The 27,827-nt window shown below is 38.5% G+C and overlaps 5 protein-coding genes across 5 annotated transcripts; 3 read left to right on the top strand and 2 right to left on the bottom strand.

Annotated features, from left to right (window-relative positions):
• Positions 1-1,369: 1,369 nt before the first annotated feature.
• On the top strand, positions 1,370-3,909 carry LOC115628673 (segment polarity protein dishevelled). The gene has a single exon (XM_030524846.1). The coding sequence runs from the start codon at positions 1,721-1,723 to the stop codon at positions 3,548-3,550; it is 1,830 nt and encodes a 609-aa protein (XP_030380706.1). The 5' UTR covers positions 1,370-1,720; the 3' UTR covers positions 3,551-3,909.
• Positions 3,910-4,306: 397 nt separating this feature from the next.
• Positions 4,307-5,223, top strand: LOC115628735. Its single transcript, XM_030524938.1, has 2 exons — positions 4,307-4,565; positions 4,624-5,223. The coding sequence occupies exons 1-2, from the start codon at positions 4,363-4,365 to the stop codon at positions 4,784-4,786; spliced, it is 366 nt and encodes a 121-aa protein (XP_030380798.1). The 5' UTR covers positions 4,307-4,362; the 3' UTR covers positions 4,787-5,223.
• A 1,801-nt stretch (positions 5,224-7,024) lies between these two features.
• Positions 7,025-15,552, bottom strand: LOC115628665 (tyrosine-protein kinase hopscotch). The gene is made up of 10 exons (XM_030524835.1): positions 13,896-15,552; positions 11,689-11,849; positions 11,424-11,630; positions 10,665-10,987; positions 10,110-10,572; positions 9,684-10,039; positions 9,095-9,606; positions 8,846-9,012; positions 8,614-8,784; positions 7,025-8,155 (listed from the first exon to the last, which is right to left on the bottom strand). The coding sequence occupies exons 1-10, from the start codon at positions 14,967-14,969 to the stop codon at positions 7,831-7,833; spliced, it is 3,759 nt and encodes a 1,252-aa protein (XP_030380695.1). The 5' UTR covers positions 14,970-15,552; the 3' UTR covers positions 7,025-7,830.
• On the top strand, positions 13,822-16,941 carry LOC115628668 (mitochondrial import inner membrane translocase subunit Tim8). The gene is made up of 3 exons (XM_030524837.1): positions 13,822-13,945; positions 16,090-16,320; positions 16,399-16,941. The coding sequence occupies exons 2-3, from the start codon at positions 16,231-16,233 to the stop codon at positions 16,573-16,575; spliced, it is 267 nt and encodes an 88-aa protein (XP_030380697.1). The 5' UTR covers positions 13,822-13,945; positions 16,090-16,230; the 3' UTR covers positions 16,576-16,941.
• Positions 16,862-18,323, bottom strand: LOC115628666 (coiled-coil domain-containing protein 137). Its single transcript, XM_030524836.1, has 3 exons — positions 18,176-18,323; positions 17,592-18,117; positions 16,862-17,523 (listed from the first exon to the last, which is right to left on the bottom strand). Exons 1-3 carry the CDS (start codon positions 18,256-18,258, stop codon positions 17,164-17,166), a joined length of 969 nt encoding a protein of 322 aa, XP_030380696.1. The 5' UTR covers positions 18,259-18,323; the 3' UTR covers positions 16,862-17,163.
• Between the last annotated feature and the right edge of the window lie 9,504 nt (positions 18,324-27,827).

Here is a 27,827-nt window from a genome sequence, read left to right as displayed (position 1 = left end):
CGCTTAAAATTCAAATGGAATGCGTTGCAATTTTATTTTACTTTTTCTAGATATACGAGTATATATATGTATTATATATATAAATGTATGTTTGTATGTCATATATATCACCATCACTCAAAATGCAGGAGGCAGCGGAAGTAACGCAAATATTGGAATTTTTTTTATTTATATATTGGAGGCATGATACTGCAGTCTTATCCATGATCATGGCTGGACATATTTTTTGATCTGTTATATACATATAATCAATACAATTTTTAGAGCTTAGTCTTTTTGAAATGCAAACATTTTGTAATCACACGAGGGGAATACAAAATAAATAAACAACAAACAAACGTAAAAAGGAAATTGTAAGGAGGGAGCTATGTATGCAATTTATTAAAACATTAGCGTTAAGTAACTGTACATTTTATTGAGAAATAAAAAATTGAAATAAAGGACAAAAATTGGTTAAAATAATTGTGAAACTTCAATTGAAACGCATATAGAGTCTGTAAGCTCTTCAAATAATTATTTTTATTCCTAAATCGAGATATTCCAAAACAGAAACGCAATCTTCTATCTCTTCTATAACAAGGATGGTTCTTATGGCATTTTGCAACACCAAACCAATTATTTGAATTCGAGATAAGGAAATTATACAGTATGCTTGCGCGTATAAGAGCACGTATAAGTACAGTACACATACGCTACCAAAACAGCAACAGTTGATAGCGTACAATAATTTGATGAGAAGATATTCCAAAGGAGCTTGGCTTGTGTGTTTCAACTTTTATGGTAAGCATTTATAGTTCTTTATGCTAGATCAATAATAAACAGGAGAGAGAGAGAGATAATGGAGTTTTAAAATCAAACGAACTAATACATACATACATACATATGTGTAGTGAATTTTGGTTGTTGCTTCCGATACTTTCCAAAACTTTGTCAGTAGCATATAAGAGGAGGACCCATAGTACTAAAATTGCCGTTGTGAAACATTGTTGTTGGTTCTATTTAAGTAAAATTGTACGCAAATAGCAGTAGCATGCTAATATAAATTTATACATGCATATGTATATCAAACTACTTAACATGTTAACCTGCAGAGTATATTTCTAGGACTCAAGACTGATAGATAGACATGTAAATAAGGATAGATTCATAGTTTTCAGCTACCGTTTCCAGGGAGTGCGTGACTTCTAAATTATTTACATAAAGCCGATAAAGAACAGCTGATTCGATAGTTTGAAACCTAAACAAATTCGAAATGGCTGGAATTGTCTATCGGTAAAAGATACACACATCGATATGCCAATGTCGCGACAGGCAAATATCGTAATCGATGGCAGCGATGGGTTTTTCTTACATCCCTAAACTCGACGACAAAAAGTGACTTTGTTTTTTGGTGTTTTTATTCGCGTTCTTTTGTTTTAAATAAAGTTACGAAAAACGCGTGCAAATGCTTAATTCGGCCATTCTAATGAGCGCTGCAGCAACAGCAATTGGCTCTTAGTCGCAAAGGCACGGCAGGCAGCACATTGAAATGGAGGAGGAGCTCTGCTAACAACCCAACCCAAAAAGCAAGCAGCGAGAGGAGAGGAGCGCAGCGACACAACGCATGAAAAAAACTTTTTTTTTGTGTAGCTGTGGCCGCCGCTTAAAGAAAATTGTAAACTATAAATAAATAAGAGTTGAAAACGCGTAAATTTCGACGAATTTAATTGAGATAAATAAAATGGATGCGGAACGTACAAATGGCCAAGAGACGAAAGTCATTTATCACATCGACGATGAGACCACCCCCTATTTGGTGAAAATACCCATACCCTCGGCGCAGGTGACACTGAAGGATTTCAAAATGGTGCTCAACAAACAGAACAACAATTATAAGTATTTCTTCAAGTCGATGGACGCGGACTTCGGTGTGGTCAAGGAGGAGATCGCCGACGATGCCACAATATTGCCTTGCTTCAATGGACGCGTCGTCTCCTGGCTGGTCTCCGCCGATGGCACAAATCAGTCTGATAATTGCTCCGAATTGCCGGCGAGTGAGTGTGAAATGGTTGGAGGAGGCATTGTGGGGGGACGAGTTCAGGTGCGTAGCCAGCTTGCGCTTCAGCAGCAACAACAGCAGCAGGCACTCCAGCAACAACAGCAACAGCAGCAACAACAACAGCAGCAGCAACAACAAAAACTAACTGCTGGCCTCATCAATTCGGGTGGATTGTTGACCAATCAAATGCTGCAACCGCCACCGCTCACATATCAATCGGCATCGGTGCTCTCAAGCGATCTGGACTCGACCAGTCTGTTTGGAACTGAATCGGAGCTGACGCTGGATCGCGATATGACCGATTATAGCAGTGTACAGCGCCTTCAGGTGCGCAAGAAGCCGCAGCGACGCAAAAAGCGAGCACCGAGCATGTCGCGCACCTCCTCGTACAGCTCCATAACCGACTCGACCATGTCTCTGAACATTATTACCGTATCTATTAACATGGAGGCGGTAAATTTTCTGGGCATCTCCATAGTGGGGCAATCAAATCGTGGTGGCGATGGCGGCATCTATGTGGGCAGCATCATGAAGGGCGGCGCCGTTGCCCTCGATGGACGCATTGAGCCCGGCGATATGATCCTTCAGGTGAACGATGTCAACTTTGAAAATATGACCAATGATGAGGCGGTCCGAGTATTGCGAGAGGTTGTCCAAAAACCAGGCCCCATCAAGCTGGTGGTGGCTAAATGCTGGGATCCCAATCCCAAAGGTTATTTTACCATACCTCGCACGGAACCGGTGCGTCCCATAGATCCGGGCGCTTGGGTGGCACACACACAGGCGCTGACCTCACACGACAGTATTATCGCAGATATACCGGAGCCCATTAAGGAGCGCTTGGATCAAAACAATCTCGAGGAGATTGTCAAAGCGATGACCAAACCGGATAGTGGACTAGAGATTAGGGATCGCATGTGGCTGAAAATAACCATACCGAATGCATTTATTGGAGCCGATGCCGTCAATTGGGTGCTAGAGAATGTCGAGGATGTGCAGGATCGACGCGAGGCCCGACGCATTGTGTCCGCAATGTTGCGCAACAATTACATTAAACATACCGTCAATAAATTGACCTTCTCGGAGCAATGCTATTATGTGGTCAATGAAGAACGCAATCCCAATATGCGTGGCCATCCCCATCCACATGCGCTCAGTCATGCGGACACGGAGAGCATCACGAGCGACATTGGACCGCTGCCCAATCCTCCCATCTATATGCCATACTCGGCCACGTACAATCCCAGTCATGGCTATCAGCCAATCCAGTACGGCATCACCGAGCGTCACATCTCATCGGGATCGAGCAGCTCGGATGTGCTTACCAGCAAGGATATATCGGCATCGCAGAGCGACATCACCTCGGTCATACATCAGACCAATCAATTGACCATCGCTGCCCATGGCTCGAACAAATCCTCTGGATCCTCGAATCGTGGAGGAGGCGGCGGTGGCGGCGGAGGCAACAACACCAACGATCAGGACGTATCCGTATTTAATTACGTATTGTAGAAATTTTTTGGCAATGAAATTGTGTTTATTATTATGGATTATTATTAATTAATCTAATTATAATTATTCTTTTTATATACGAGTATACAACAACAACAACAACATAATATATATTAATGTATAAGTCGATGATGAGGAGGTGAGGAGAGAAGAGGAAAGTGTCAGTTGCATACAGTTGCATGCATACATTAGCTCGAATTGCGTCTGTGGCCAAAAAATAAATAAATAGAAACGAAGGCAATATGAACGTATAAATCGATGGAATGCGAGCCAGTCGATGAGCAAGATGATGATTTTGAATAAAGTTCTAAGAATTTAGTAATCACAAAATAAATAAATAAAACTGAAATTAAAATCAACCATTCGCAGTTTTACTTAATCTACAACCTTATCAGCAAACAAGCGAAACAAGTTTGTTTATTTTCATAACATGCGCGTGTATCTGTGTATTTGTATACACATCCATAGTCCACATTTTTCGCAGTGTATATTCGCACTTTATTCCTTCTTGCAGTTTCATTTCCATCTGACCGCCGTTAATATGCAAAAAGAACGACTTATATTCGATTTTAAACAGCGCGCCATACATATACAGTACGCACACATACATATGTACATTTAATAATTCTCAGCCCCAGTGTACAGTGCATATACATTTTTAGTGTGGCAACACTATGTCTTAACATAAACATCGTATACCATGCCCTTTCGATACCATTGCGTTCCTTTATCGATACTGTCCGATCACAGGCAGCGTTGTAAAAGAAAAGGAAAACAAAGAACACAAAAAAAGAAATAAAATAAGCGGCATTATGTCCACGGAAGTAGAACCCTCGGCAGCATCCGACAAATCAGTGGCTAATATCGAAGAATTGGAGAGCTATTACCTACTGCTTGAGGCTGGCAACATACCCGAACTGCAGTGGCAATCCCCTGGCCGGCGACCACCTTCACCCGATTTGAGTGCGGGCAATAGTAAGGAGCAGGAATTAGCCGCCGATGCTGTTGAGCCAGAGTAAGTGTCCAATGGAAAAGAAGAAATACTAGTCCTCTTAATCCTCAACCCATTGCAGACCTCAAAAAGCAAACGACTTCGACTTCAGCGATGATGTGGCGCCCACACAAATGCGAGTACGCAGCCAGACATCGACCCCAAAGTCGGCCAAAAAGAAGACGGCCAACTTTGCAGGCGTTATGGAGACCTTGCAGAAGAAAAAGAATGCAGAGGGCTCCTAGCATACGGCTAAACGAAATGCCAACACAATGCATTCATGGCAGCTCTTCTGAGATTAGGAAATACTCACATCGGGAGGAATGGAGACTCCCAAGTACAGTCTGAAATGACGGGATGCCTTTCATGCCGCTATTTTTTATAAACATGTACATACATATATAGACGCAGATCTAAACTATGTCGACAGTCTCATTCTCGTCATTGGAGGACGTATCATTGTTAGACTCGAAAACAACCTAACATGATTAACCCAATCCAAACTAGCGCTGAAAAATATTAATGTGAGCTGCACATTAATATAAAAAGTCACTTAAACGTCTGTTTCTCCATTTCCAAAAACAGAAAATGAGTATTTGCTGAATTTCTGATTAATATGAGTTAAACAAGGCATTAGAATATGTCTTAAACAGCTCCTCAAGTGTATAAAGTTCGTAGAAAATAATTGTAAATAACTATTTTAAACATAATATACATACATACATATTCAATGGCAATTAGAGTCAAATATTTAAGCATGTCTTACGCATGATAAGTGATTAGAAATAAAATATATGTAAACGACTATAACTAAGAAAGTATGTATGTTATCACGAGAAATCTATAAATAAGTTTTAAGTAACTTTTGAAAGGACATTTTATTTAACTTGGTCTATAAATACTCAATTTTAAACAAGCATGTCTTTTATAAGTTTCTGTATCTCATCGATCTTCTCAGCTTGGGTATTGACATTGTTTTCGACTTACCTGAATAATCGGATTCATATTCTTGTTACCCTGAATGACCTGATTCAGATGACCGAAAATCTCTTTCATATCGTTGGCTCTTAATCAAGGGCGCCATAAGGGAAGAATCCAACAAGACATTGTCCATCTTTGTTTTCTGTAATGCATCGTCTATATCAATTTGTCCGTGTTCAGCTTGTTGACGCAAGATCCTGTGCATCTCCTCGTGCTCCAAACATGATAAGCGTTTTTTACAGCTGCGTTCATTTGTTGTATTGGTTAAACGATTGTGATTATTAGTTGTTAGCATAAATATACCTACATATGTACATACATGTGTATGTGTAGTGCGGAATATATAAGCAGTGTCAAGCAGTTCGCGGGCATACTAGTAGACTGATTTTTTACATCCGTGGTCTTCGATTTCTAAATTGCTGATACCGATGCTGATGCCTCAGTGTGGAAAAGAGAAAACAAATAGAAACTGTGAAACTGTATTGAATCTTTCACCTCTCTTTTGTTTTCATACGTGGTTTTCTATTTCTTTCTCTCTCTTTGGCGCAACACGTAAAAATAGACAGCACAAAGTTTAATTTAAAACTTCACATTTATTTTCACAACAGTTTAAATCGATCAGCAAAAAATATACATTTGTATATATGTATGTATGTATGTGTGAGTAAAGGCTTGTATTGTGTAAATTAAAACTTGAGGATCAACATTGTTGTTGTTGCAGTACAATTAGCAAAGCCTGGCGCGCACGCACATCAGCTACGTATATGTACTTATGTATATGTGTACGTAAAAGTCCTGTATGCATGTGTGCGTGTGTGTGTGTTGTGCACATGTATTGGTGGTGTGTTTTTGTTATTGTTTATACTATGTAATAATTAGTTTAAAACACGATGTATAAACGCACATAATCAACAGTTAGACGATATTAGTGCCGATTTGCATATACATATCCGTGTAAAAATGCTAGCGTATGTAAACATCGATAATACACACACATTCAGACAGATCCATACATATACAAATTATCGTACATAAATCGATCTCTATATTTGTTCATGCATTTACATTTATGTACATATATGTACATACAGACAAACATGGCGCTTTTATAAAATCCCAATTGACTATTTAAATATCTTCCTATCCTTGAATATAATAATAATTATGTATACGTGTAAATATTTAACGGCAAATAGACTGAAATAAAATTAATTTAAATAGGTTTATATGTATGTAAGTATATAATATTATGAAAACAAGTTATCTTTTATTTATGTCGTTGCTGTTCTACATTTGTTTTGTTTGTTTTCCTTTCATTCTCCACATATGTATGTATACACGTATTTGAAGTCTTACATATTAACGAAATATGTGTGTGTTTGCATACACATATAAATATATCTATATTTTTATACATGTATATGTATATATGTATATATCGGCTTTTGACATATTAAAAGTATAGTTCAGCTTTTAAAAATATATGGTTTATATTTATATGTGCACATGGTGGTTCACTAAAAATAAGTTCAAGTTACATTCTTATGCAGAGAAAAAATATATAACTACATACATATAGTATATACATCTGTATACTCGTATGTATATAGCTACTCTTTGCTTTTAATTTTTGTGATATTAATTTGTTTTCACATTACATTTATATGTACGTACATTTATAAAACTCAAAAACTTTCATGCATACAAACTACATAATCCTAATTTAATTCTCTATTTACATGGTAGTTACATTTAAAAAAATAAACCAAATTGAACAATATTTAACAAAATAGGGTAAGAAAGTGGTGGTGGTGTGGTGATGTTTCTTCCTCTTTCACTCACTTCCGTCTAAGTTTCTTTCCTCTTTCATAACAAAATAAAAATGAGAATTCTCTTTAAAGTAACAAGGCGTGCGCAGCTTAAAGCTAAGAAGTTTAACTTAAATGAACACCTAGGTTTGATGTTATTTTGTTGTTGTTGTTTTTGTCTCGATTTCTGTTATTCTTATTGTATATATAGTCGTGCAAATGTGTTACAGATTTTTAAAAAGATTGATTTGAAACTTTCATTGCTCTAAGGCAGGTGCGTCATTTTGACTATAAGATAAAAGTCTAGTTTTTAATTAAAAATAAAACAACATAAAGTGAATTAAAAAAACTAAAAAACAACGCAAAGCAACGTTCATCATGCTGGGTGTGTAAAGCTCAAGAGTTAAAACGGTATAGGACTAATTGGACTTCGATGTTGTTAGCTGTATGTCCTCAACAGTTTCATTTGTGTAGCGCTCCTCGTCATCCTCATCCTTGTGTCAGTCGGCATTAATGATTGATGTTCTGTGTAGCGTTGGCGGTGCTTGTAGCTGCTGCTGCTGATGGTTCGGTCGATGGTTCACTTGATGATTCGCTTGATGGTTCATTTGATGGTTTGGCTGATGGTTTGGCAAGTGATTCGCCTGAAGCTGTTGTTGTTGTTGTTGCTGTTGTGCTGCAGCAATGCTTACAGTCTGTCCAATTTCCTGTTGTAAGCGTTTAACGAGCTCACTGAACTTGGGTCTCTCTTTGGGTATGGCATTCCAACAGGGTAACATCAGATCCCTGTACACAAACATTGGACAATCTTCCGGCTGCGGAAAGCTGAAACAAAAAATATGATAATATTAATAATAATAAAGCCCAAAAAACTCATTTCTCATATGGCAAATCAAAGTACGATGTTTTTTAATAAATTTCACTCCAAAAAGAAAAGAAATCTTAATTAAAATGAAACTTTGTTTCACAAATCCTTTTTATGATAATTTAGAATATAGTGGCGCATTATGTACAATTTATAATCACAAACTTTAGTTACGTTTTTATGTTAAATTTAAAAGTTGTAGTGATTTTTTACCGGAGCCTTCCTATGGCAGATGTCTAAATAGTTAGGCCGTAATATAAAGGTTTGAATTAAACTTGGTCGGCATATGAATAAGACTAGTCTAAATGCCACGTGTGATGACGCTAGCTGTTATGGTTTTAAAGAATTCGACGTTCATACGGACAGGCGAACAATTTCATGATGACCCCTGTTTAGAAACTAGCATACAACAACTTACCGTCTACCCTCCTTTAAACTATTCAAAAATTCATCCTTTGTAGGATCCTGTTTATCTTTATCTAGCACTGGTACTTCGCCGCGAGAGAAGATTTCAATTAGCGTCACACCATAGCTCCAGACGTCCGAATACAACGAGAATTTGTTAGTTTCGATGGCCTCCGGTGAGTACCTGGAAATCAAACATAAATTAATGAAACTAACTGGTTGGATTAAAACCAATTCGTGCTCACCATTTTATGGGTATTTCGCGTTCGTTCATGGCTATATAATAGCCATCCGAGTTGGCTATCTGGGCTAAGCCGAAGTCTGAAATTTTCACCTTGTCGTGATCAACTAGAATATTACGTGCCGCAAGATCGCGATGTATTACGTTTTTCTCGGCCAAATAGTTCATGCCCTGGAAAATGTTCAAGCATATTAAATGATATTAACAAAAAATATAAATAATTTCTTTACAATTATTACGAAAAGAAAGCTACCTTGGCAATGTCGAGCGCATAGCGGAGAAGAATCCGATCGGCTGGATTCGGCTTGCGCGATTTTAAATAAACGGAAAACGAGCCCAGCTCGTAATAGTCCATGATAATGCTGAGAGACTTTTCGTCCCAATACCGGATATTGACGACATTCGGATGATTCAGTCTACTCATAATGCTGATTTCGCGATCAAAGTCGTTGGCAACCTTCACGGTTTTTAGTTTTTTGATAGCCACCAATTTGCTGCCGCAACTCGGGTCATTGAGCTCTAGTTTTCCGCGATAGACACACCCGTAGTGTCCCTCGCCAATAACATCCTTCTCCTGATAGATAACCTTGCCATCCTCTACCAATAGAACTCGGGTGCAGATGAAGTCACAATTGAATGGGAATATAGGGCCTCTTTCCATAAGCATCATCGGATTATGGCCAACGGTCTGTGCGCTCTCGTTGTTCTCATCATTGTCATTATCGTTATTGTCGTCGTCGCGGCTCCCTTGTGAGTTTGTGTCAGCTGAGGGAAAAAAGATTATGGGTATTGTTATGCGGGGGTTTCCTGTTTTATTTTTATTATTTGTTGGCTATACTTACAAAGCACGACTTCTGCGTCTGGGCTTTCATAGTCGGGCCTTTCGATTCTATTCTTAATGACATTCAAGCGTATGTAAATATTGAGGTGATTGAAACGCTTATCTGGATCCTCGTTCCACCCATCCATGATGATTAACTCTATTTCTGGCGGACATATACTGTGATCATGAGATTTCAGTATGTTCGCGTACGTGACTTTGTTTTTGATCAGATCCTCTTGAGTTAGACGCTCTAGCGAGCTATTACCTCGCGCAAATATCTCCCAGACAGTGGTCGCGAACGCCCAAAACTGTGTGCTGTGGTCTTTCTTCGCCAATTCCAGATTCCTATAATAGTTTGAGGGTATCCAGGCCAAGCTGTGGTATTAAACAAAATAAAATAAATCAGATCCAGTTTGAATAAGTTTTGTTTTGTGTTATAACTCACTCTGATTGTGTGTAGGGACGCGGGAAGCCGGGGTCGCCAATCTTGGCCACTAGCTCATTCGATTTTGGATCATATTTGGTGACAAACATATTGGCGCAACGTATATAGCTGTGTATAATCCTATGATCCTTTAGATAGTGTATGCCACCCACCAGACCGCGCATCAGTTCCAGCAGACAGGATAGACTGACATCGCTATGGTTCTTGAGGAACCTGTTCAACTGTCCATGTTCAGAGTACTCCATGACCATTGTGTAGGGCCTTGAGACCGTAATGCCATAGAGCTTAACGAACTGCGGCGACAGTATTGATGTCCAGATGGACGACAGATCGAAGAACTCATTTATCTTTGAGGCATCATGCACAAATTTGAGCGTGACAGGCACGTCCTTAAAGGAGCCCTGTTGTATCCATTCCCCCCGCATTGTGTACACATTCTTCTCGCCAGTCAACCCAATTGTACCTGAAATGATAATAAACGACAAGAAATGAAATATAAATTGCAATTTTGATGACGACCAAGTATTTCCAATTAGCGCTACTATTTGTATTTACCTACGAAAACCAGTAAATCGGTTAACGGATTAAATATTTGCGGATTTCGTCGCTGCAATTCCGTTTCGCTCAGCACCATGTTAGTCTTTTTGGCTTTCAGATTTTTGGGCAGGCACAGCAACAGCAATGGCGGCTTGTCATAGGTGGATGGGTGTATCAGAGTTCGTGTTTCGCTCTCGGCATGAATGTAATTGGCTATATCGGTTAGCTGATCAAAGGCCGGATCCGGCTTCTCCTTAGTGACTAGATGCCACTTATTGTCACTACGTGTGATCTTGAACGTTTCTGTTTGACAGCGCTCGTGATGATTTGTACGAGCCACTCTGCAAATAACAGACAACAAGTACACCGCATTAGAAGAAAATATAATTTTTGTTCTCTATATGCAATTATATTCGCTCATCTTAGCTGATTTCTAACGTTATTTTTAAAGTTAGCCCTAAAATTGGTTGTCTTACGTGAAAGAATAAGTTTATGAATAGTTAGAAGGATGTAACACGAATCGAACTTGTTTGTTTAGCTAAAGCTTTGGTCAGACAAAGTCAACAGACTCTCTCGTTTGAACCAAAGGTTGTACACATTATCGAAATCTCTACACCATTGTGGACATAATACGAATCCTACTTTTTTTTTCTATAATTTAATAATTTTTTTTTTGCTTTATATTCAACAATAAGACGATTGATTGCGCTTCTTTTTTTATCATCGAAGAAAGAGAGAGAGCTGTTGTATTTTGAATCTGATTTTAGTCATACTTACACCCTTGTATTTATGTCGATATAGTAGGTTGAATAATCAAGATCGCATTGCCTGACAATGAAACTTCCGCATTTGTTGCCCCTATCATGGAGCTTCATGAACGAGTAGCTGGCACCGATGGGCCCATGGCAATTGAGGCGTAGCAGCTCCTCCAGCGAAGGAGTCGTGTAAGTTGGACAAGTATTCTGCATCCATCTCACGGTCAATCTACAAATGAAATGATATTTAGATATGGATGCAGTTATAGTATAATGATATTACTTACCTTATGTAAATGCTTATATAGGATAGAAACGATTTTGTATCTTTCTGGGAATTGAAATGCAAGCGATAGCCCTTTGGCAGTCCAACGATTTCCATTCTCACAACATTGTCCTCCTCCTGGTACAATGTGAATATGTCCTCGACAACAGCAACAGACATCCACTGAAATATTTATATATATATTATATATTACAGATAAGCACAGCTGGCTAATTCGTTTAAACTGTCGAAGGTTATTAAAGCGCGACCCATTAATCAAAGGTCGCCATGTTGTCTAAATCTAAAATATGGTTTTTCCATACTTTTTCTTTTTTTTTAAACCGGACGCTATTTAAATGTATTTAAGTATTTTGCTCAGACGCATTCAAAATAAGAAACGAAACGAATTGTATTTTTTCCCGCTCATACATGTTGGTTTTGTTTTTAGATTTTGGCGTTTTGATATTGCATATTCGGGAAATATATGAGTATATGATTTTTTGTAATGGAAACAAACTACAGGCATTGAAGAACTATCGCATTACACTTCAATAAAGCGGCTCGTGTCGTACGTGAGGAATGAAAGATTTGGAAAGCAATTCTAATGCTTACTAATAAATATTTATACATTTGTATGAGGGGTACAAAGAATTCAAACTGTCAAGGATGGCTAAATCGACATTACAAATGATGTACTTCTTAAAAGGCACTGAAATATCACGAATCTCGATTGCCAATTAACAGCCAACACCTCCGCCCCCCCCTCCAGTTACCAATTATTATTATTGTGTGGCTGACATTGTTGTAGTCTGATTGTTTGTTTGTTTGTTTATTTTGCGGGCATGCGGCATTGTTTATGTTAACTTGTTTAAAACACCATCAATAAATAAACAGATGGAATGCTCAAGTTACTGATGTCGTTGTTCTACAACTTTCCTCATGCATGCGTGTAAACAAAGGAGTTTGATTATTGATTAGCGATCAAATATCATCATCCAAACAGTGCAATCACTTTAGGCTGATCGTGATATTTCTGGCAGGTGGTGGGACAGCAAACATTATCATTTCGCAATAGACTGATATGAAACCGTTTAAGGTAATATAATATACATATGTCTTGATTCGATCACTGATCATCATGACCATATGTATGTACATATGTATGTACAAGTATGTTTACCGAGAACTTAAAAATTACAAGTTACGGGCAGGCAGTAATCGAGCGTATATAGACTCATGGTTTAAATAGCGATCAGCTAGTTAAAGCCATGCCTACTAAATGTAGAATAGCTCTCTTGAACGGCTTTAATCGCTAAAGGAATTTCGCAAGCCAAGAGCCTGACAGCAAAATTATGCGGGTAATCCCCCACTTAAAACGCAAACTCTATAAATATAACATAAATAATAATATTTCCAGTTCGACTTAACTGGAACCGATATATGCATGTTTACGTATACTATAAAAGTGACCCACATTAAGATTATATATGTATTTTATCAATCCGGTTTCCTTTTATGTTCGCCTTCTGTGTGGAGCCGAACTTTTAACAGAGAAAGCAACTATTTCCTCACTGATAATGCAAATGACACATTATTATTAACTGAATCATTGGGTGGTCTTTCATACAAAGAGGTACTTTTAGATTGAAAATTACGCGTCTTTAAGAGCTAAGAACTCGGATGCACAAGAGGCGATTGCCCCAAAATATATCAGTATACATACTCATATGTATGTATGTACATGCATGTATTTATTTGTTGAAATCCGCCATTTAGCAAGCCAGCCGTTTATCTCCAACATTCCTAAACAGCTTGGTGGTTGATATGAAAAAAAAAAAAGTAACACAGCAACAACAACAAAAACAAACAAGAGTGAGTGCCTTTGCCGCATTCGGAAGCTAGCAAACGGACGTTTAAGGAAGCGTGCCATAAGCAGCAATGGGACAGCTGCCATTTATGGAATTTATGTCTGCAACTCGATGCAGAGCAACAAATATGTACGATCTAATTGGCCTACTAGGTCTTTCACTTCATTACCTTTAGCAATGTTAAATTCAAGCTAGGAAAAGGTGTCTTTGAAAATGCTTTCAGACTCCATTTTAGTGCAAATATTTTTGGTACTACTATTCACACCTATTGGAAATTTATCAGTTTTGTTTTATTTTTTTTGCATTTTTTTTCCAATTTCAAGTTGTTGTAACTTACGATTAAAAAGGAATCTTCAGTTACCTGTAATGTTGCATCGGATGTGACTCGCGCAACCTTAAGTCCCGGTTCGGGTGAGTCGTGGGTCGATAGCTTCACATAGACGGGTATTTTGTTGTCCGCGCCTGCTGATGTCAGACTGCTGTTATAAGAACCGTGTCTGCGCGATTGTCTTGAGCTCCCAGCACTTGTGTTGCTGCGTCCCCCGTTTGTGAGGTTGGTGGTGAGGGTGACGTTGGAGGCTACTGTTAGGGTATTGCTTAAATTGGAGATGCTGTCGCCGACCGCGATACCACCACCGCCCACCACAGCCGACTGTTCGTTGGGTAAATAGTCGACCTTGGCCTTGTATACTTCGGTCATATAATTGGGCGCCACATTATAGATCTCGTGTATATAATGCCATTTGTAATCGGCTACTGTCGGCTTTCCGTCGACCAATTTACGAAATGTTTTGATCACCGGATGGCGGACAAACCAAAAGTGTTGGGATTTAACGCTCTCGGTCAGATATTTTTTGTATTCTCGTTCGATTTCATGCTGGGATCGTCCCTTCTCCAGCATATCGACACGCAGACTCATTGCGGCCAGGCCCATGGTCTTGTTCTTGTGATTCGGATACCGCATATCCTCGATGTGCTCCTCGAGAACATCGTGAAGCATCTGATAGTATAAATAGTCATGACTATGCACATCGATCAGCTCCAGTTGCCGATCCAGCTCCGGTACCTTAAACCGCATCCGAAAGTAGTACCGCACACCTGGACTCAGCTTAGCATCGGGCAGCAGCCATTTGTATGGAGTTGTTGCGGTTTCGGTCGCCTTCTGCTTGCCAGTTGCCTCATGCTCGCATATGCCGAAAAGCAGCTGAGCCGTCGGTAGAATTTTGAGGGTTTTACAAATCAATATACATATTTTCTCGCAGTATAGATCTTCGTCGGTCCGGAACTTGAAGAAGCTCTTATCATGATAGTTATAGACATTGATCAATCCATCACTGGCACCGTTCTCGCTGTTGTTGCCCCTGTCGTCCATACTCCGGCGGCGACCTCTCCCCGGAATTAATGTTTGTAAATTTAAAAGCTGCAGCGTCAGCATTCCCTCACACTACATGTAAATTGTAAATAGTAATATGCATACGCATGTATGTATACACATACATATGTACGTATGTTTATGTCTCCGCCGTGATCTCCTTACTTTTTGTTGCCGTACGATGTTTTCTTTTTTCCTTCTTTTTTTTATTGCGTTGCAGCCAAACAAACTTGTTTAATATTTTGCCTATTTTTGGCTCACTTTGTGTTTTTATCTTCGCCTTTGTCGCCGTTGGTATTTTTTTATGTTTCTTCTTTTTTCAACTTTTGTTTATATGCAGTTTCTTATATGCGTGCACGCATTCTTTGTATTATTACTGCAGTTTCATCGCCGCTGCCCCTGCCCGCGTCTTTATTGGACTTCACCAACAGCACAGCAGCAACAACTAAGCTACTTACACATTGTTGGGGTTTATTGCTTTGACGGCCTCTTACTTTCCCACACCTTTTTGCTAAATATGTTGGCTTATTGTTGCTGCGTTGGTTGTGTGTATATGCGCATGTACCAAACACTTTTTACCGTTTGCACAATGGACCAGTGAAGTTTGCTGTTTTTATTAGAACACAGACACCGCAACTGTGGCGTATACTATTACTATTGTTTTGCTGGTAGTTTATGTTCTACGCAGGGTCAGTCTAATATTGCGGCCATTTTTCTCTTTCACGCAATACGGTCAGTCGCAACATATCGACAAAGTATTTGTTAACAGTATCAGTAATTTATCGATATGGTTTTGTAAAATGGTAAATTTAAAATTATATGTATACTTAATAAACACTCGCACCCTGGTGCACGTAAGCTAAAAATACGTCAATCAAAAAAGGTACATTCCAAAAAGATTTAAATGTTGGCGCGACGGTTCGATCAATTGACTCCAATTGAAAAAAATTGACTCGTCCGTTTTAAAAACACATCGAGAAGCCATTATAGAAAACACTGAAATTTTCGGGCAACATTTGAAAATGCTATCACTTTAAAAGTGGCGTATTCTTCACTTTTTAAAATAAGTTTTCAATATTGTAGGCACCTGCCTCTTGTCGACTTTTTTGTTGACTTGATTGCAGCCCTGGACATGTTGTTATTACTCAACACTTACAAAGTAACTTCTCTTTTTCTGTCACAGTCTTTATATAACCTCAAATCAGTTGAGAGGAACGACAACTACAAAAAAATTGAGCAATTTAAGTATTGTGTTACAATAGCTTTTATTTCGCAAATTAATCACTGAAAACTCGACACAATTTACTAATAACACACACCAGAAATGTCTGACTACGAGAATTTGTCCGGAAACGAAAAGGAACTGCAGGAGTTCCTGATGATTGAGAAACAGAAGGCACAGGTCAATGCACAGGTAAGTGTAAGCAGACCAAAGACCGGTCAATCATACATTCATAACAGAAATATGCATATAAATGTGAAACATTTACAGATACATGAATTCAATGAGATTTGCTGGGAGAAGTGCATTGGCAAGCCAAGCACTAAATTGGATCATGCCACAGAAACGTGTCTGAGCAATTGCGTGGATCGCTTCATTGATACCTCGTTGCTGATAACGCAGCGTTTCGCCCAGATGTTGCAGAAACAGAGCTCGGGCGGCATGTAGAGGTGCTGCGACTGAGCAAACCATGTTACTGTTTGAAAAACTATGTTACGAATTATCATGTGAGACGGCAACATTTTTATTTTTCACGTTTTGTTGATGTGCGCGCGCGCTTTGTCATAAGCGCAAGCCACCTGTGGACCCCCCCATACACTCCTAGACGACAAAAACTACATCTACATCTTTCCCCAGTCAGTTCATCCCATTCTGAAGCTCTCCAATGCTGGCTCAACTATTGAAGGCGCTACCAATCCAAAAACAAACACAGAAACACTCAAAACAAGCAACATGTAAATTATGTACTATATTGTATTGTTTTCAAAGGTTTACGCTATTATATAAAAAATTAAGTATGCAAAAAAAAAAAGATCCACTCCTTGTGCGGCTTATTCTTTTTAGTTAAGAGCATTTTAGTTTGCATGGAAACATTTGTCTACATAGAAATGCATCAATTAACACTGGTTACTAAACTGCCTACTCCTATGCAGTAGACAAATCTCTTTATATACACTTCACGGGAGTACCTGGTTAATGCAGTTGAAGGTGCCGCCCAGCGCAATGAGTAGGAAATTGGAAGAGTATTAGCTGACTTTATTGCTGTCGCTGCAGTTCTCGCGTCTTTTTTAGCGTCCGATACAGTTCGACCATCTTGCTGCGTTCCACCTCGAGCATAGAACGCGTGGCAGCGGGCAATTCTTTGCGCTTTCCCTTCATCTGCGCTTTTGTGGGCGCCACCGCTTTGGTGACTGTTTGCTTGTGTGAATTGGGCTTTGGTTGGACTGGCTGCGTTGTGTCCAGAAGCGATTTGAGCAGCAAATTGGACTTGCGTCCTGGTCGTGGAACAGTCTCATTTTTGGCAGCCTTGCGTGGCAGCGTTGTCAGTGAAGGGGGTGCATGAACAATTTCTCCAAATTTGAAGGTATCGCGTTTGTATTCCAAAGATGTGGCATTCTAAAACGGCAAAAGAGTTGAAGATGCAACAAAATGGGGTGTTGGATTTTCAGCATGCATGCATTTACCAGCTCTTCGTCTGAATCATCTTCCTGGTCAGCTTCCTTGAAGGCACGTTTGATTAACTCCTTGCTTGTCTTAGCATCCATGGTACCCTTGACTTCTGTCGTCTTCTTTCTGCGACCATTTTTGGCCAGCCGTTGCTCCTTTTGCTTCTTTTTGAGCAGCTCATCGATCTCATTTTTGGGACGCTTTTGTATCGTTATCTCGCCAGTCTTTGGATTCCGTATGACACTAACACCATATTTAGCTTCATATTGTGCCTCACGCACCGATGCGCTTGTAATACGATTTACACGTTTCAGATAATCCTCATCGGCCTCACCTCTAAACTGTTTGATATTTCGATGGGTTTGGGTTCTTGCTGTTCCATTATTTTTTTCTGAACTTCCCTTGTCCTCCTGTCCAACCAGGATACGCTTTAATTTTTTGCCTGCCTTGGCTTCGTCGGCCAATTTTTTAAACTGCTTGAATTTGTAGGAGACGCGCTGCTCGTCCTTTGCTGTGGGCGGATTGTTTGTTACACCAGCCAGTCTGTGTGGGCCACAATAAATAAGTTAGCATTCAGTTGATTTCCACACGTCCCACTTACTTGTGCTCTTTAGCCTCAAGCTGCTTGAGCGGATCTCGCACACCATGGTGCTTTCTCGCTGGTATTTTACGTTTCCTGGCCATTATTATTACTTCGACCCTCACATAGGTTTATAAATCGTTGTCACGTTTCTTTGAATGGGCGCAACAGCTGTTTCAGCGCTGACGATATCTGCACGTGCAATATATCGATAGCGTACAAGTGTTGGCTTGGGCCTGCTTAATGGATAGTGGCGATATCCGATATTTTTCAGAACAAACTCAATGCTATCGATAGTAACGCTCAAATTTTTGAATTAATTAAATTGTGTATGTACATGTATGAGAACAAAGTCAATTTGATAGAACGACAGTAATGTGTTAAAATGATATTTTTAGTTGTTTTAGATAAATAGGAATTATAATCATTTTTGTAAATAAACAAGCATGCCGACGAACTTTGTTGTTAAGTTCGCCTATTTTGATGCTAGCGTTGCTGACCAATCTTGTTTACTCAGTCAAAGCCGAAAGAAACCGTGGTATTGGAATTTTAGAGGCTTTCATTGCCGGCAACACCAAGTACAAATGACATATTTGGCAAATATCCCCTACCCGCTGCGTGTACAGAATAGAGTGAAAAGCCATTGATAGCACACTAAAAAAAATTCATATATATCGATAGAGCCATCGATAATTTCACAAGTCTAGTTTGTAATACCGGTGCGCTTTCGAACAACAAGGCACGACGAGGAGGTGAAATAATATGAAATGACCGTTTCAAACAAAAATCGTCTTATCAATTTTTTGAAAAATTATTTAACGTATACTAGGTTTTTTGATTCGTGTGCCGCAGTTGCTGTGTTGCTTGCCTGTGTTTATCGCTTTGCTCTGCGCATGTCCCGTGCGCAGCTATGTGCGTGTAGTTGGAACAGAAAACACAGCCAGCAGTAGCAGCAGCAGCCAAGCAAGTAACGAGCTTGCTCATAAGAGAGCAACATCCGAGTCCACTTGGGAAAACCGTAATATATCCAACGTGCTTTAATTCTTTATTAATTATAGTAAGACTTTAATTATATTTTTGAATGAACGACATGAGCATAAAAAGTTGTTCACCTTAATAAGCGCCCTCTGTCGTTGTCGTCGCCGTGCGTACATTTTTAGTTTTTTGTGTTCGCCAGCTCGCTCGCTCGCTCGCTCGCTCGCGCCAGGATACTTAGAGATACAAATACAAGTGCAAGTAAGCGTTTTTTTCGCGCTGCATTTGTGTGTATGTGTGTGTGACTGTTTTGTGTTTTTACATGCCTTTTTTTTTAATAAGGGATGTCGTTTTTGTAGTTGTAACGGAAATAGAGATGAGTGCGGTCTACTTACATATACATATGCAGACACACACACACATACATACATACACACATACATACATCTATATATACGTATGTATATAACATAAGAAACCTGGCTATGGAAAACAGTAGCAGGCAGAAAATCAAATAAATGATATGTAAAGTGGCAGTCACAGCATCCACACAGACTCGTAAAGGTTGCGAGCATAGTGTGGGAATATAAGGTTTTTTTTTCGCTTGTTCTTTTTTTTTAAGTGAAATTAAAAATATTCTCTGGTGCGGCCAAAAATAAACAACAGCGCGCGCACACAAATGTAATGACACACAAATAATAATAATGACAAAAGCAGAGCACTTAATGTGCGGCCAAAAATAATGGAATTTTAAATTACATGCGAGCAGAAAATCAACAACAACGAGCTTAGAAGTTATGTTCGTTTGCGCCGAAGCTTTTTATACCCTACACTGTGGCTAATAACAACGAAAAATAACACCCAACATTTTCGTACTATCTATGTTTTTTTTTAAGGAGAAAATTATGTTTTTCATCCATAACTATGAGTGATGCAACACCATCTGATGTGCAATTTGTTCCCAATAGTATCTTCATAAACAAAACTGCTTAGCATAAAAAACCTCTATAGATATTCGAGCCGGCTGTCGTTTCCGATTTCGATCAAATTATACTCAATCAAAAGTGCTAGCTGTTTTGGTTTTTCAAGTTTTATCATTACGTGAGTGGAATGCAAATAATTCTAATTTATTTGTATTTTACTTTCAAATTTTAAAAGAGATAAACGATTTTTGCAAAGTTTTAACTGCTAGGTTGTACGAGAAATTAATAGCGATGCAATTCAAATCAACCTGTTCTTAATTTCGAATAAATGATTGCGATTAAAATGCGAACAATAACTATTACTTCAAGTTCATGATCATATGATGGCTTTCGCTGAAGAAACTGTAACTATAGTACCTAATTGCTTATGGGTGTTACAATCTTATACATCAAATACAATGTACTCTCACAGTTTTCCTTGAAGGGTATAATGAGCAGCAGCCCTCTGAGTGTCTGTGTGTGAGTGAGTGAGTTGGCGTGGAGGACCAAACGAGAGAGGAGACCAAAGCAGCGTGTTTGCTGCTGATGCGTTAATGTAAATGCTATTTCGCACACGTGTCCGTGTCGGTGTGTAAATGTGCTTACGTATGTGTGTATATGTCGCACTCTCGCTCTCTCTCTCGCTCTCTCCCTCTCTTAGTGTGTGTGTGTGTTGTGTGTGCGAGAGAGCTTTGGCAGCGGCTTTGCTGTTATGTTTGAGAGTTGCCGCCGCAAAAAGCGTGTTGCCAAAAAGAAAAAAATTATTTTCGTATTAATATTTTGGCAGCAAGCTTTCGGCCTCGTTGCCTCTTTATGTTAAAGCAAACATTTTTTTCTAGTTGGTTAGTTGCTTTTTTTTTTGTTTTGTTTGGCTAATCTATAAATATGTAATACCAATACATGCATACAAACGAGCACCCAGAGACACATTTTCATGCCTGTCTGTCTGTCTGTCTGCCGAAATTTTAACGGCACATGACACACTCACATGCGACTAGTACATACATATATACATACATACATACATACATATGTAATTACGTTTTTATGGCTTGTACGTTGAACATGGGTTAAATAATTAATTTTCACACACACACACACACACACCCGCAAGCATACATGCAAGCGTTGTTGTTTTCGTCCTGCTTCTGTTTCTGCTTCTCCTTGTTTTTTTTCCCACCTGCACTTCCCCCATATACATACATACAATGTACATACATTTATTTGTATGCGTGTGTGGCTCGCTTTTAACTCGGCAGCCAAGCCAATTGGTATCTGTCAAATTGTAATTCTAATTGGCATAGCAAGCCAGCATTAAGCGGCCGCCCCAGCTCTCTCATTTGCCTCTAGCACCACCGCTACCGTGTGCCGACCCAATAGGCGTCGGCTTTGTTGGTGATCGACCAACCCACTGGCGCATTAACACACAGTCGTCGCACTTGCCACGCTGTGCGACATGTCAAGGTCAGACGCGGCGGCACGGCGCACTTCACTTGTTTTTTCTTCTCTGATTTTTTTGAACAGACTAAAACTAAAAATTGCTGTGAAATAGAAACCACAAGCACAAAGAGAATAAAAATCGAAATGCCACATTCAGCCTTTTATCCTGACTGTTGCATAGCATACTTTTGTGCGCCTTCGCAATCAAAATGCACCTTGAAGTGCAGCTTAGTCGAAGCGAAACTTTGTTAGCAGCATTTACATGGATAGGCCATTTACATTGAATACATCGCATAGAAACATGGCATTCTATTCTATTCTGGTATACTTGTAGGTATATAGGCATATGTCCTCGCCAGTGTCCTTTCACACTATGCACATACATACATATGTACATGTGTATATCAAGCAAGTAGAATGGAGCTCGAATGCGTAATCAGATTATTAAAGCAGTTATCGATCCCAGTAATTGGGAGTTGCCTCTAATAATCGAAGGATTTTATTAGTCTCGCATTGCTAGTTAAGGGTATCCCCTAAATGCTATAAATAAGTCTCATTAGGTTATTTTTAAAGGCTACTTAATTCTTTGTGGTGGACAAGACCATTTTTTTAAAATAGTAATTGCTACGTACAATTTTCTTGGGCCTATTTAAAATCAATATACAGGCGACATCATTGATATATGTATATTTTTTAAATTAATTAATGTCAGTAGTGGACCGTTTGTTGCTTTAAAATAACAAATATTTTTGGATTGAGGAAAGCCCTTTGTTTTTTGCAGATATTCCAAAGAATAGTTTGTGTTTATGCTTTGTTAAAAGTTTGAAAATGTTAAGCAAATAAGCCCCAATATGTTTCATTAATGAACATCCCAAGCATGCATAAGTCCCCTTCTTTCAAACTCTCATTTGTGCAAAGAAATAAGTGATTCCCCCATTCAATACGGATGCACGAATGTATGCATAGCAGCTAATTGAAAACAAATGTGTTGATTGTTTCTACAAGTATCTTCATTTTTTTTAGTTTGTTTATATAATTTGAAATGTAAATGTAAAACATAAAAGCTTAAAAAATAACATGATTGAGTTAAAGTCAATAGCTTCAAATGTTTTTTGTTTAAACTTCAGAAACATTAAACTCTAAAGAAAAGAATGAAATATTCAAGAGTTATAAATTACTCTTTTAACAGAGCGCTGCAACACCTTTTGACAAGTTCCTCTATTTGTTCAACTAACATATTCAAATTCGTAATATTTTGTGCCGCAATGTCATTCCAAAAATGCTGAGTAAACTGTTCGATGGCCATTCAACTTTTGCTTTGGGTCATTATCTTGCCGATAACTGACAACTTCAAATAACTGGCATACATTTGTGTTTAAATACACACATACTTGTAAATAGTATCAAGAGGTCACGCAATATATAGACGCACTTCTCCTTTATCAGAGCTTCCTCGATGCGGAACTCCATTCTGAGAGAAACACCGCTTGCTTGACGAAAGTTGTACATACATATGTATGTGTCAATGCTTTGGATTTAATTTTTAATGAATAAGTTTGATGCGGAGCCATCAAATGGCAAACAAATAGGGAAATATTCAAAAAAAATTGAATACATTTGTAGACTTATTTCTCCTTTATTTTAATTTAAATTAAGTTTTAAATCATTTCTAAATGCTCATCGATTTGTAAAATTCTTGAATAAACCACAAGTTCTTAACAAATATTTAGATGCATTTTTTGACAATCCGAGCCATAAAATGGCAAATAAATAATAAAATGGAAAGAAATGCTTTAGCAAAATTCGTTAACCAAAGTAAACTTTTTCTGGTTCATTTGAATATAAATTCAGCATTAAGTCATTTCTAAATACTCATCGATTTGTCCAAAATCCTAAATAAACGACAATTTCTGCCCATTTGGGCGACACAACATACAAGTTCTTAGCAAACATTTAGATGCATATTTTGATAATCAAATGCAGTTTGTTTTCTTTGAAATATGTTGTAGTAATTGATTAGTTTTCATCCCATTTTAATTTTAATTGAAACGCATTTAATATCAAATCAATATTTGTCACTCATTGGCTTCCTAATCGTTCGCACAATTGTTTGGAGCTGGTTCAAGCTATTGTCCGGTTACATAAGCCGTATAATCAAATTTATGCTCAGCAACACATATAAACACTTATGGCGCAATTGCATACATACATACATGCATACATATACATGCACACATACATACATATGTGTGTGTACAAACAAGTAGTATGTACTTGTATGTATCTACGGCGCGTATGTGTAGCAGTCAGCCTAAAAATAGGCAACACAGAAGTTGCAGACGAAAATATCAATCATACGCATGTGTGTGTGTGTGTGTGTGTGTGTGCAGCTGTGTATCCGAGTGCTTGTGTGTGTGTGTGTGTGTGTGTGTGTGTGAACAAGACTACAAAATTACACAGAAAGCGTTCGGCTAAGTGAAATGAAAGGAAAACAAATTTAATACGCACAGCGAAAGCAGTAGCAACAGCAACAACAACAAGAAAACATTGTGGCATGACTGCCATGCTAAGTTTTTACGCTACATTTAACGCAAACACACACACACACTCACACACACACACACACATACACACAGAGACATTTCTACCAACGAAAACACATATATACAGACAGACAGGCAGGCGCAACAAAAAATGTGAGCAGCAGGGTCAGTGGCGCCATACAAACACACACAAACACACGCACACACACACACACACATACACACTCACACACATTCACCAAGCATGTAAATACTTATATATGTGAGGAGAAGTAAGGCCTTTCGGCCGCCATGTCAGTCGCACGTCAGTCAAGCGCCAGGCAGCTCGGGCAGCCTTAATAGTCAAATGGCAGGATAATAATAGTAATAAGCGGCATGTAATGCCAAAAGGTGATTGAACCTGCTGTCATCGTCAACATCAACGGCCAAAGGGGATGGGTACGGAGACGGGGACGGGGACGGGTACGGGCATGTCGGCATCGGCATCGCCAACGTCGTCGTTGTTTTTGTTGTTGTTGTTATTATTGTTGCCATTGTTGACGCGCGTTTCCACGTGCGCCTTCTCACTTCTCAATCAGTTCACTCTGTGCTCACTGTGCTTCTCGTCGCTCTCTCTCCCATTCCCTTATGCTGTCCGCCTCTCTAGCTGCGAGTATTCCTCCTGCTGGCCATGCTCGGCAGCATTTTTTAAGTAATAAGCATCATTGTTGTCATCAATCAAGAGCGCTTACCGAAATCAATGCATAATATTTCGAGTACAAATACATACTCGTATTGCCATTTAAGCCAACGCTGAAGGCAAAGCCACAGGCGGTGGCAGTGGCGGCGTCGGTGGCAGTGGCGGTAACAACGACGACGCCAAAAACATTAGTCCAACTTGCACGCGGTCGCTTTCATCAACTGAGCAGGCTGCGGCTGAGCTAGAGGCCACCAAGACCACGACAGCCCAGTCACGCACTAGAGCTGGGCGCGTGACAAAAAAAAGTGAATAGAGCCTAACGTTTATCGATACCCGCCATACCCTTCTCAAATGACACCCAAATGATCCCAATTCATTTGCTTATCAAGGGACTGAGCTTAAATCATTCATTGTCCTTCTTCGAGGACTAGATATAGCATTGTAGATCGTAAACAAATTCATAGAGTTCTGAGACGCTCAAACAATCTAAACAAGACATTTAGAAGGGGACACACCCTTCTGAGCTAAAAGGCCCAGCTCTTTAGTCGTTCATGACTAGATACAGCAACAAAAATCGCTATATTACCAAACACTGATCAAGTTCATAGAGTCTAGTAGATTTCTTTTATACGATTTCCATTTCGTTGTGTATGATTGCTTTCTGATCTAAAATTATCTTCACAATTAAATGCTATTTTCTTAAAAGCCGTACAGTTTATTTTTATATTTCTGTAATTTATTTTCATAGATTATCCTTACATTGATCGGCATTGAGAACTGAGTAATTCTTTCTAGCACTTTATAACTTGAACTGAATTTGATACATTCAAGGAATTTGTGAAAATATTACTTTTTCGGCAATGGAAATAGAATTGATTACAAAATTCCTAAAATATGTCAGAATTAAAACATTATTAAACTAAAGATAGTTTTCTTTTCTTCGAAAATAGGAAGTGTATTGAAGTGTTAAATCGTTCTAGAAAATATAAATTCAAGGAATTTGTGAAAATATTACCTTTTTGCCAAAGCGAATCCAATTGGATTAAATTCGGCAATGGAAATAGAACCGATTATAAAATTCCTAAAAAAAAGTCCGAATTAAAACATTTTAAAGAAATCGATTATTAAACTAAAGAAAGAGATTGTTTTCTTGTCTTCTAAAATGGGAAGTGTATTGAAGTGAAACATTTAGAGCGCATCTCAAGTTTATTCGAATATAGTTTTTGAGGTAAAGCAATGGTCAAAATCGTTCGAAAATTGTAGGCTTGTCTAATCCATATGCTGGGCAAGTTTATTATAAAACATATAAGTATATAGCCTCAAAAGCTTATGCAGCTGTCAATGGAACGATTGGTGTAAAAATCACTATTAATAGAAAACACGTTTAGCTTCAAAAGATATCTCTTTTGGAATTATAAGTTTAAGTCTTAAAAAATTGTAAAGTTTCATCAAGATCGGTGCATTTTATCATATAGCTGCCATTGGAACGATCGGTGCAGAAATCAATCTTAATACAGAAAATTGTGTTGTCTTAAGAAAATTCGGCTGCTAAGAGTTCTGAATAGTGTCTCATTATAATATGAAGTTACATCAAAATCGGCCCATTATATTATATATGTACCTACCATAGGAACAATCGGTTTGGTACTACCAGAAAATGATTGACTCTTATTCTATCTTGCAGGAGACTTTATTTCAAATGTTGTGTCTAAAAAAAACACAACTCATCGGCCCTTTTCATAGTACTTTACAAAATTCCAATCATAAAAGTCAACACATTTGCTTACTCATGATTAATATTATAGGAGAAATAAAAATAAAACTCAATCCACTTAAGAATTAAAAAAAAAATTTTTTTTTTGACTACAGTGCGATTTTTTTGCTTTTAAAAGCCATTTTCTATCTATTTATTGCTGTTTTGTAACCATTCTCTGGCACATTCTACCCATTTTTAGCTCGATGTGTAACCATTTTTAGTTAGTTTTCTAGCTTTTTTTAGTGGACTTTCTTGCTATTTAGAGCTGATTCTCTAGCGACTTATCCAGTCATTTGTAGAAGATTTTCCAGCCATTATCTACTTACTTTTAGTTGTGTTGCTAGCCATTATCTTCGATAACCGACGGCGGCCATCATTTTCTAGCCATTCTTTTCAAGCCAAATGTACATTGGCCATCAATCGTTGTTGAGTAATTATAAAGGCTGTAAAGTCCTGCTCTCAGATTTAATTTTAAAAGCTCTTAAAAGAGTTGTTTTTTCTTAATCTATCAATAATATTGTGTGGCATCGTTGAAGTGCACGAGAAATATATGAACAGAAAGACGGTCTTCAGATACCAAAAATAAACACGCCACTCACCCATCTCTAGCGCACACACACACACACACACACACACACACAAGCACACACACGAGAGCAAGACCAACAGCCGGCCGAGCTCTCGAAGCCTCGTGCCGCTCGTGAAATGGTGGGCCCAGCAGCAGCGGCAGCAGCAGTCAGTGAGACAGGCAGTTGCTCGCTCATTTGGTCGCTGACTCGGCCAGTCAGTCATTCACTCAGTCAGTCATTCAGTCAGTTGTTGTGCTGGCGCCGCGCTAAGAGGTATTTGAACAAAAAATAAAAGGAAAAAAGTAACATTTTATTTGGTTATATTTTATACTTTCCCCGCCAACTCCTCTTCTCCGGACTTACATTGTTTTTGAAAGCTCGAGCCTACAACAATTAATTGGATACATTTTCCAAAACACAATTTCAATATAAAATGAATAATCACACACACCCAAAAAAACAACAATAGCAAATATTTGGCTGTGCATAAAAATAAAACAAGTTCTTGTAGATTTTCTCTGCGGTATTTGTGATTTTTCATTTCTATATATTTTTTGATGTATTTTTTTTGGTGTGTTTGTTTGTGTGTTTGTGAAATATTAAGTGGACGTGCGAAATTCGGCCAAAAAGCAATAACAATAATAAATGAATAAATGAAAAACAGCAGCAGCAGCAACAACAACAACTATCGGTTTTGGTCGCACACAGGGAGGACGAAGAAATAGACATTTTGCAAAAAATAATAAAAA

The sequence above is a fragment of the Scaptodrosophila lebanonensis genome, unplaced genomic scaffold, assembly GCF_003285725.1.
Source record: "Scaptodrosophila lebanonensis strain 11010-0011.00,11010-0021.00 unplaced genomic scaffold, SlebRS2 tig00000123-arrow-arrow-pilon, whole genome shotgun sequence".
NCBI lineage: Eukaryota > Metazoa > Arthropoda > Insecta > Diptera > Drosophilidae > Scaptodrosophila > Scaptodrosophila lebanonensis.
The sequence above is the reverse complement of the archived record's forward strand: the minus strand, read 5'-3'. Positions and strand labels throughout refer to the sequence as shown.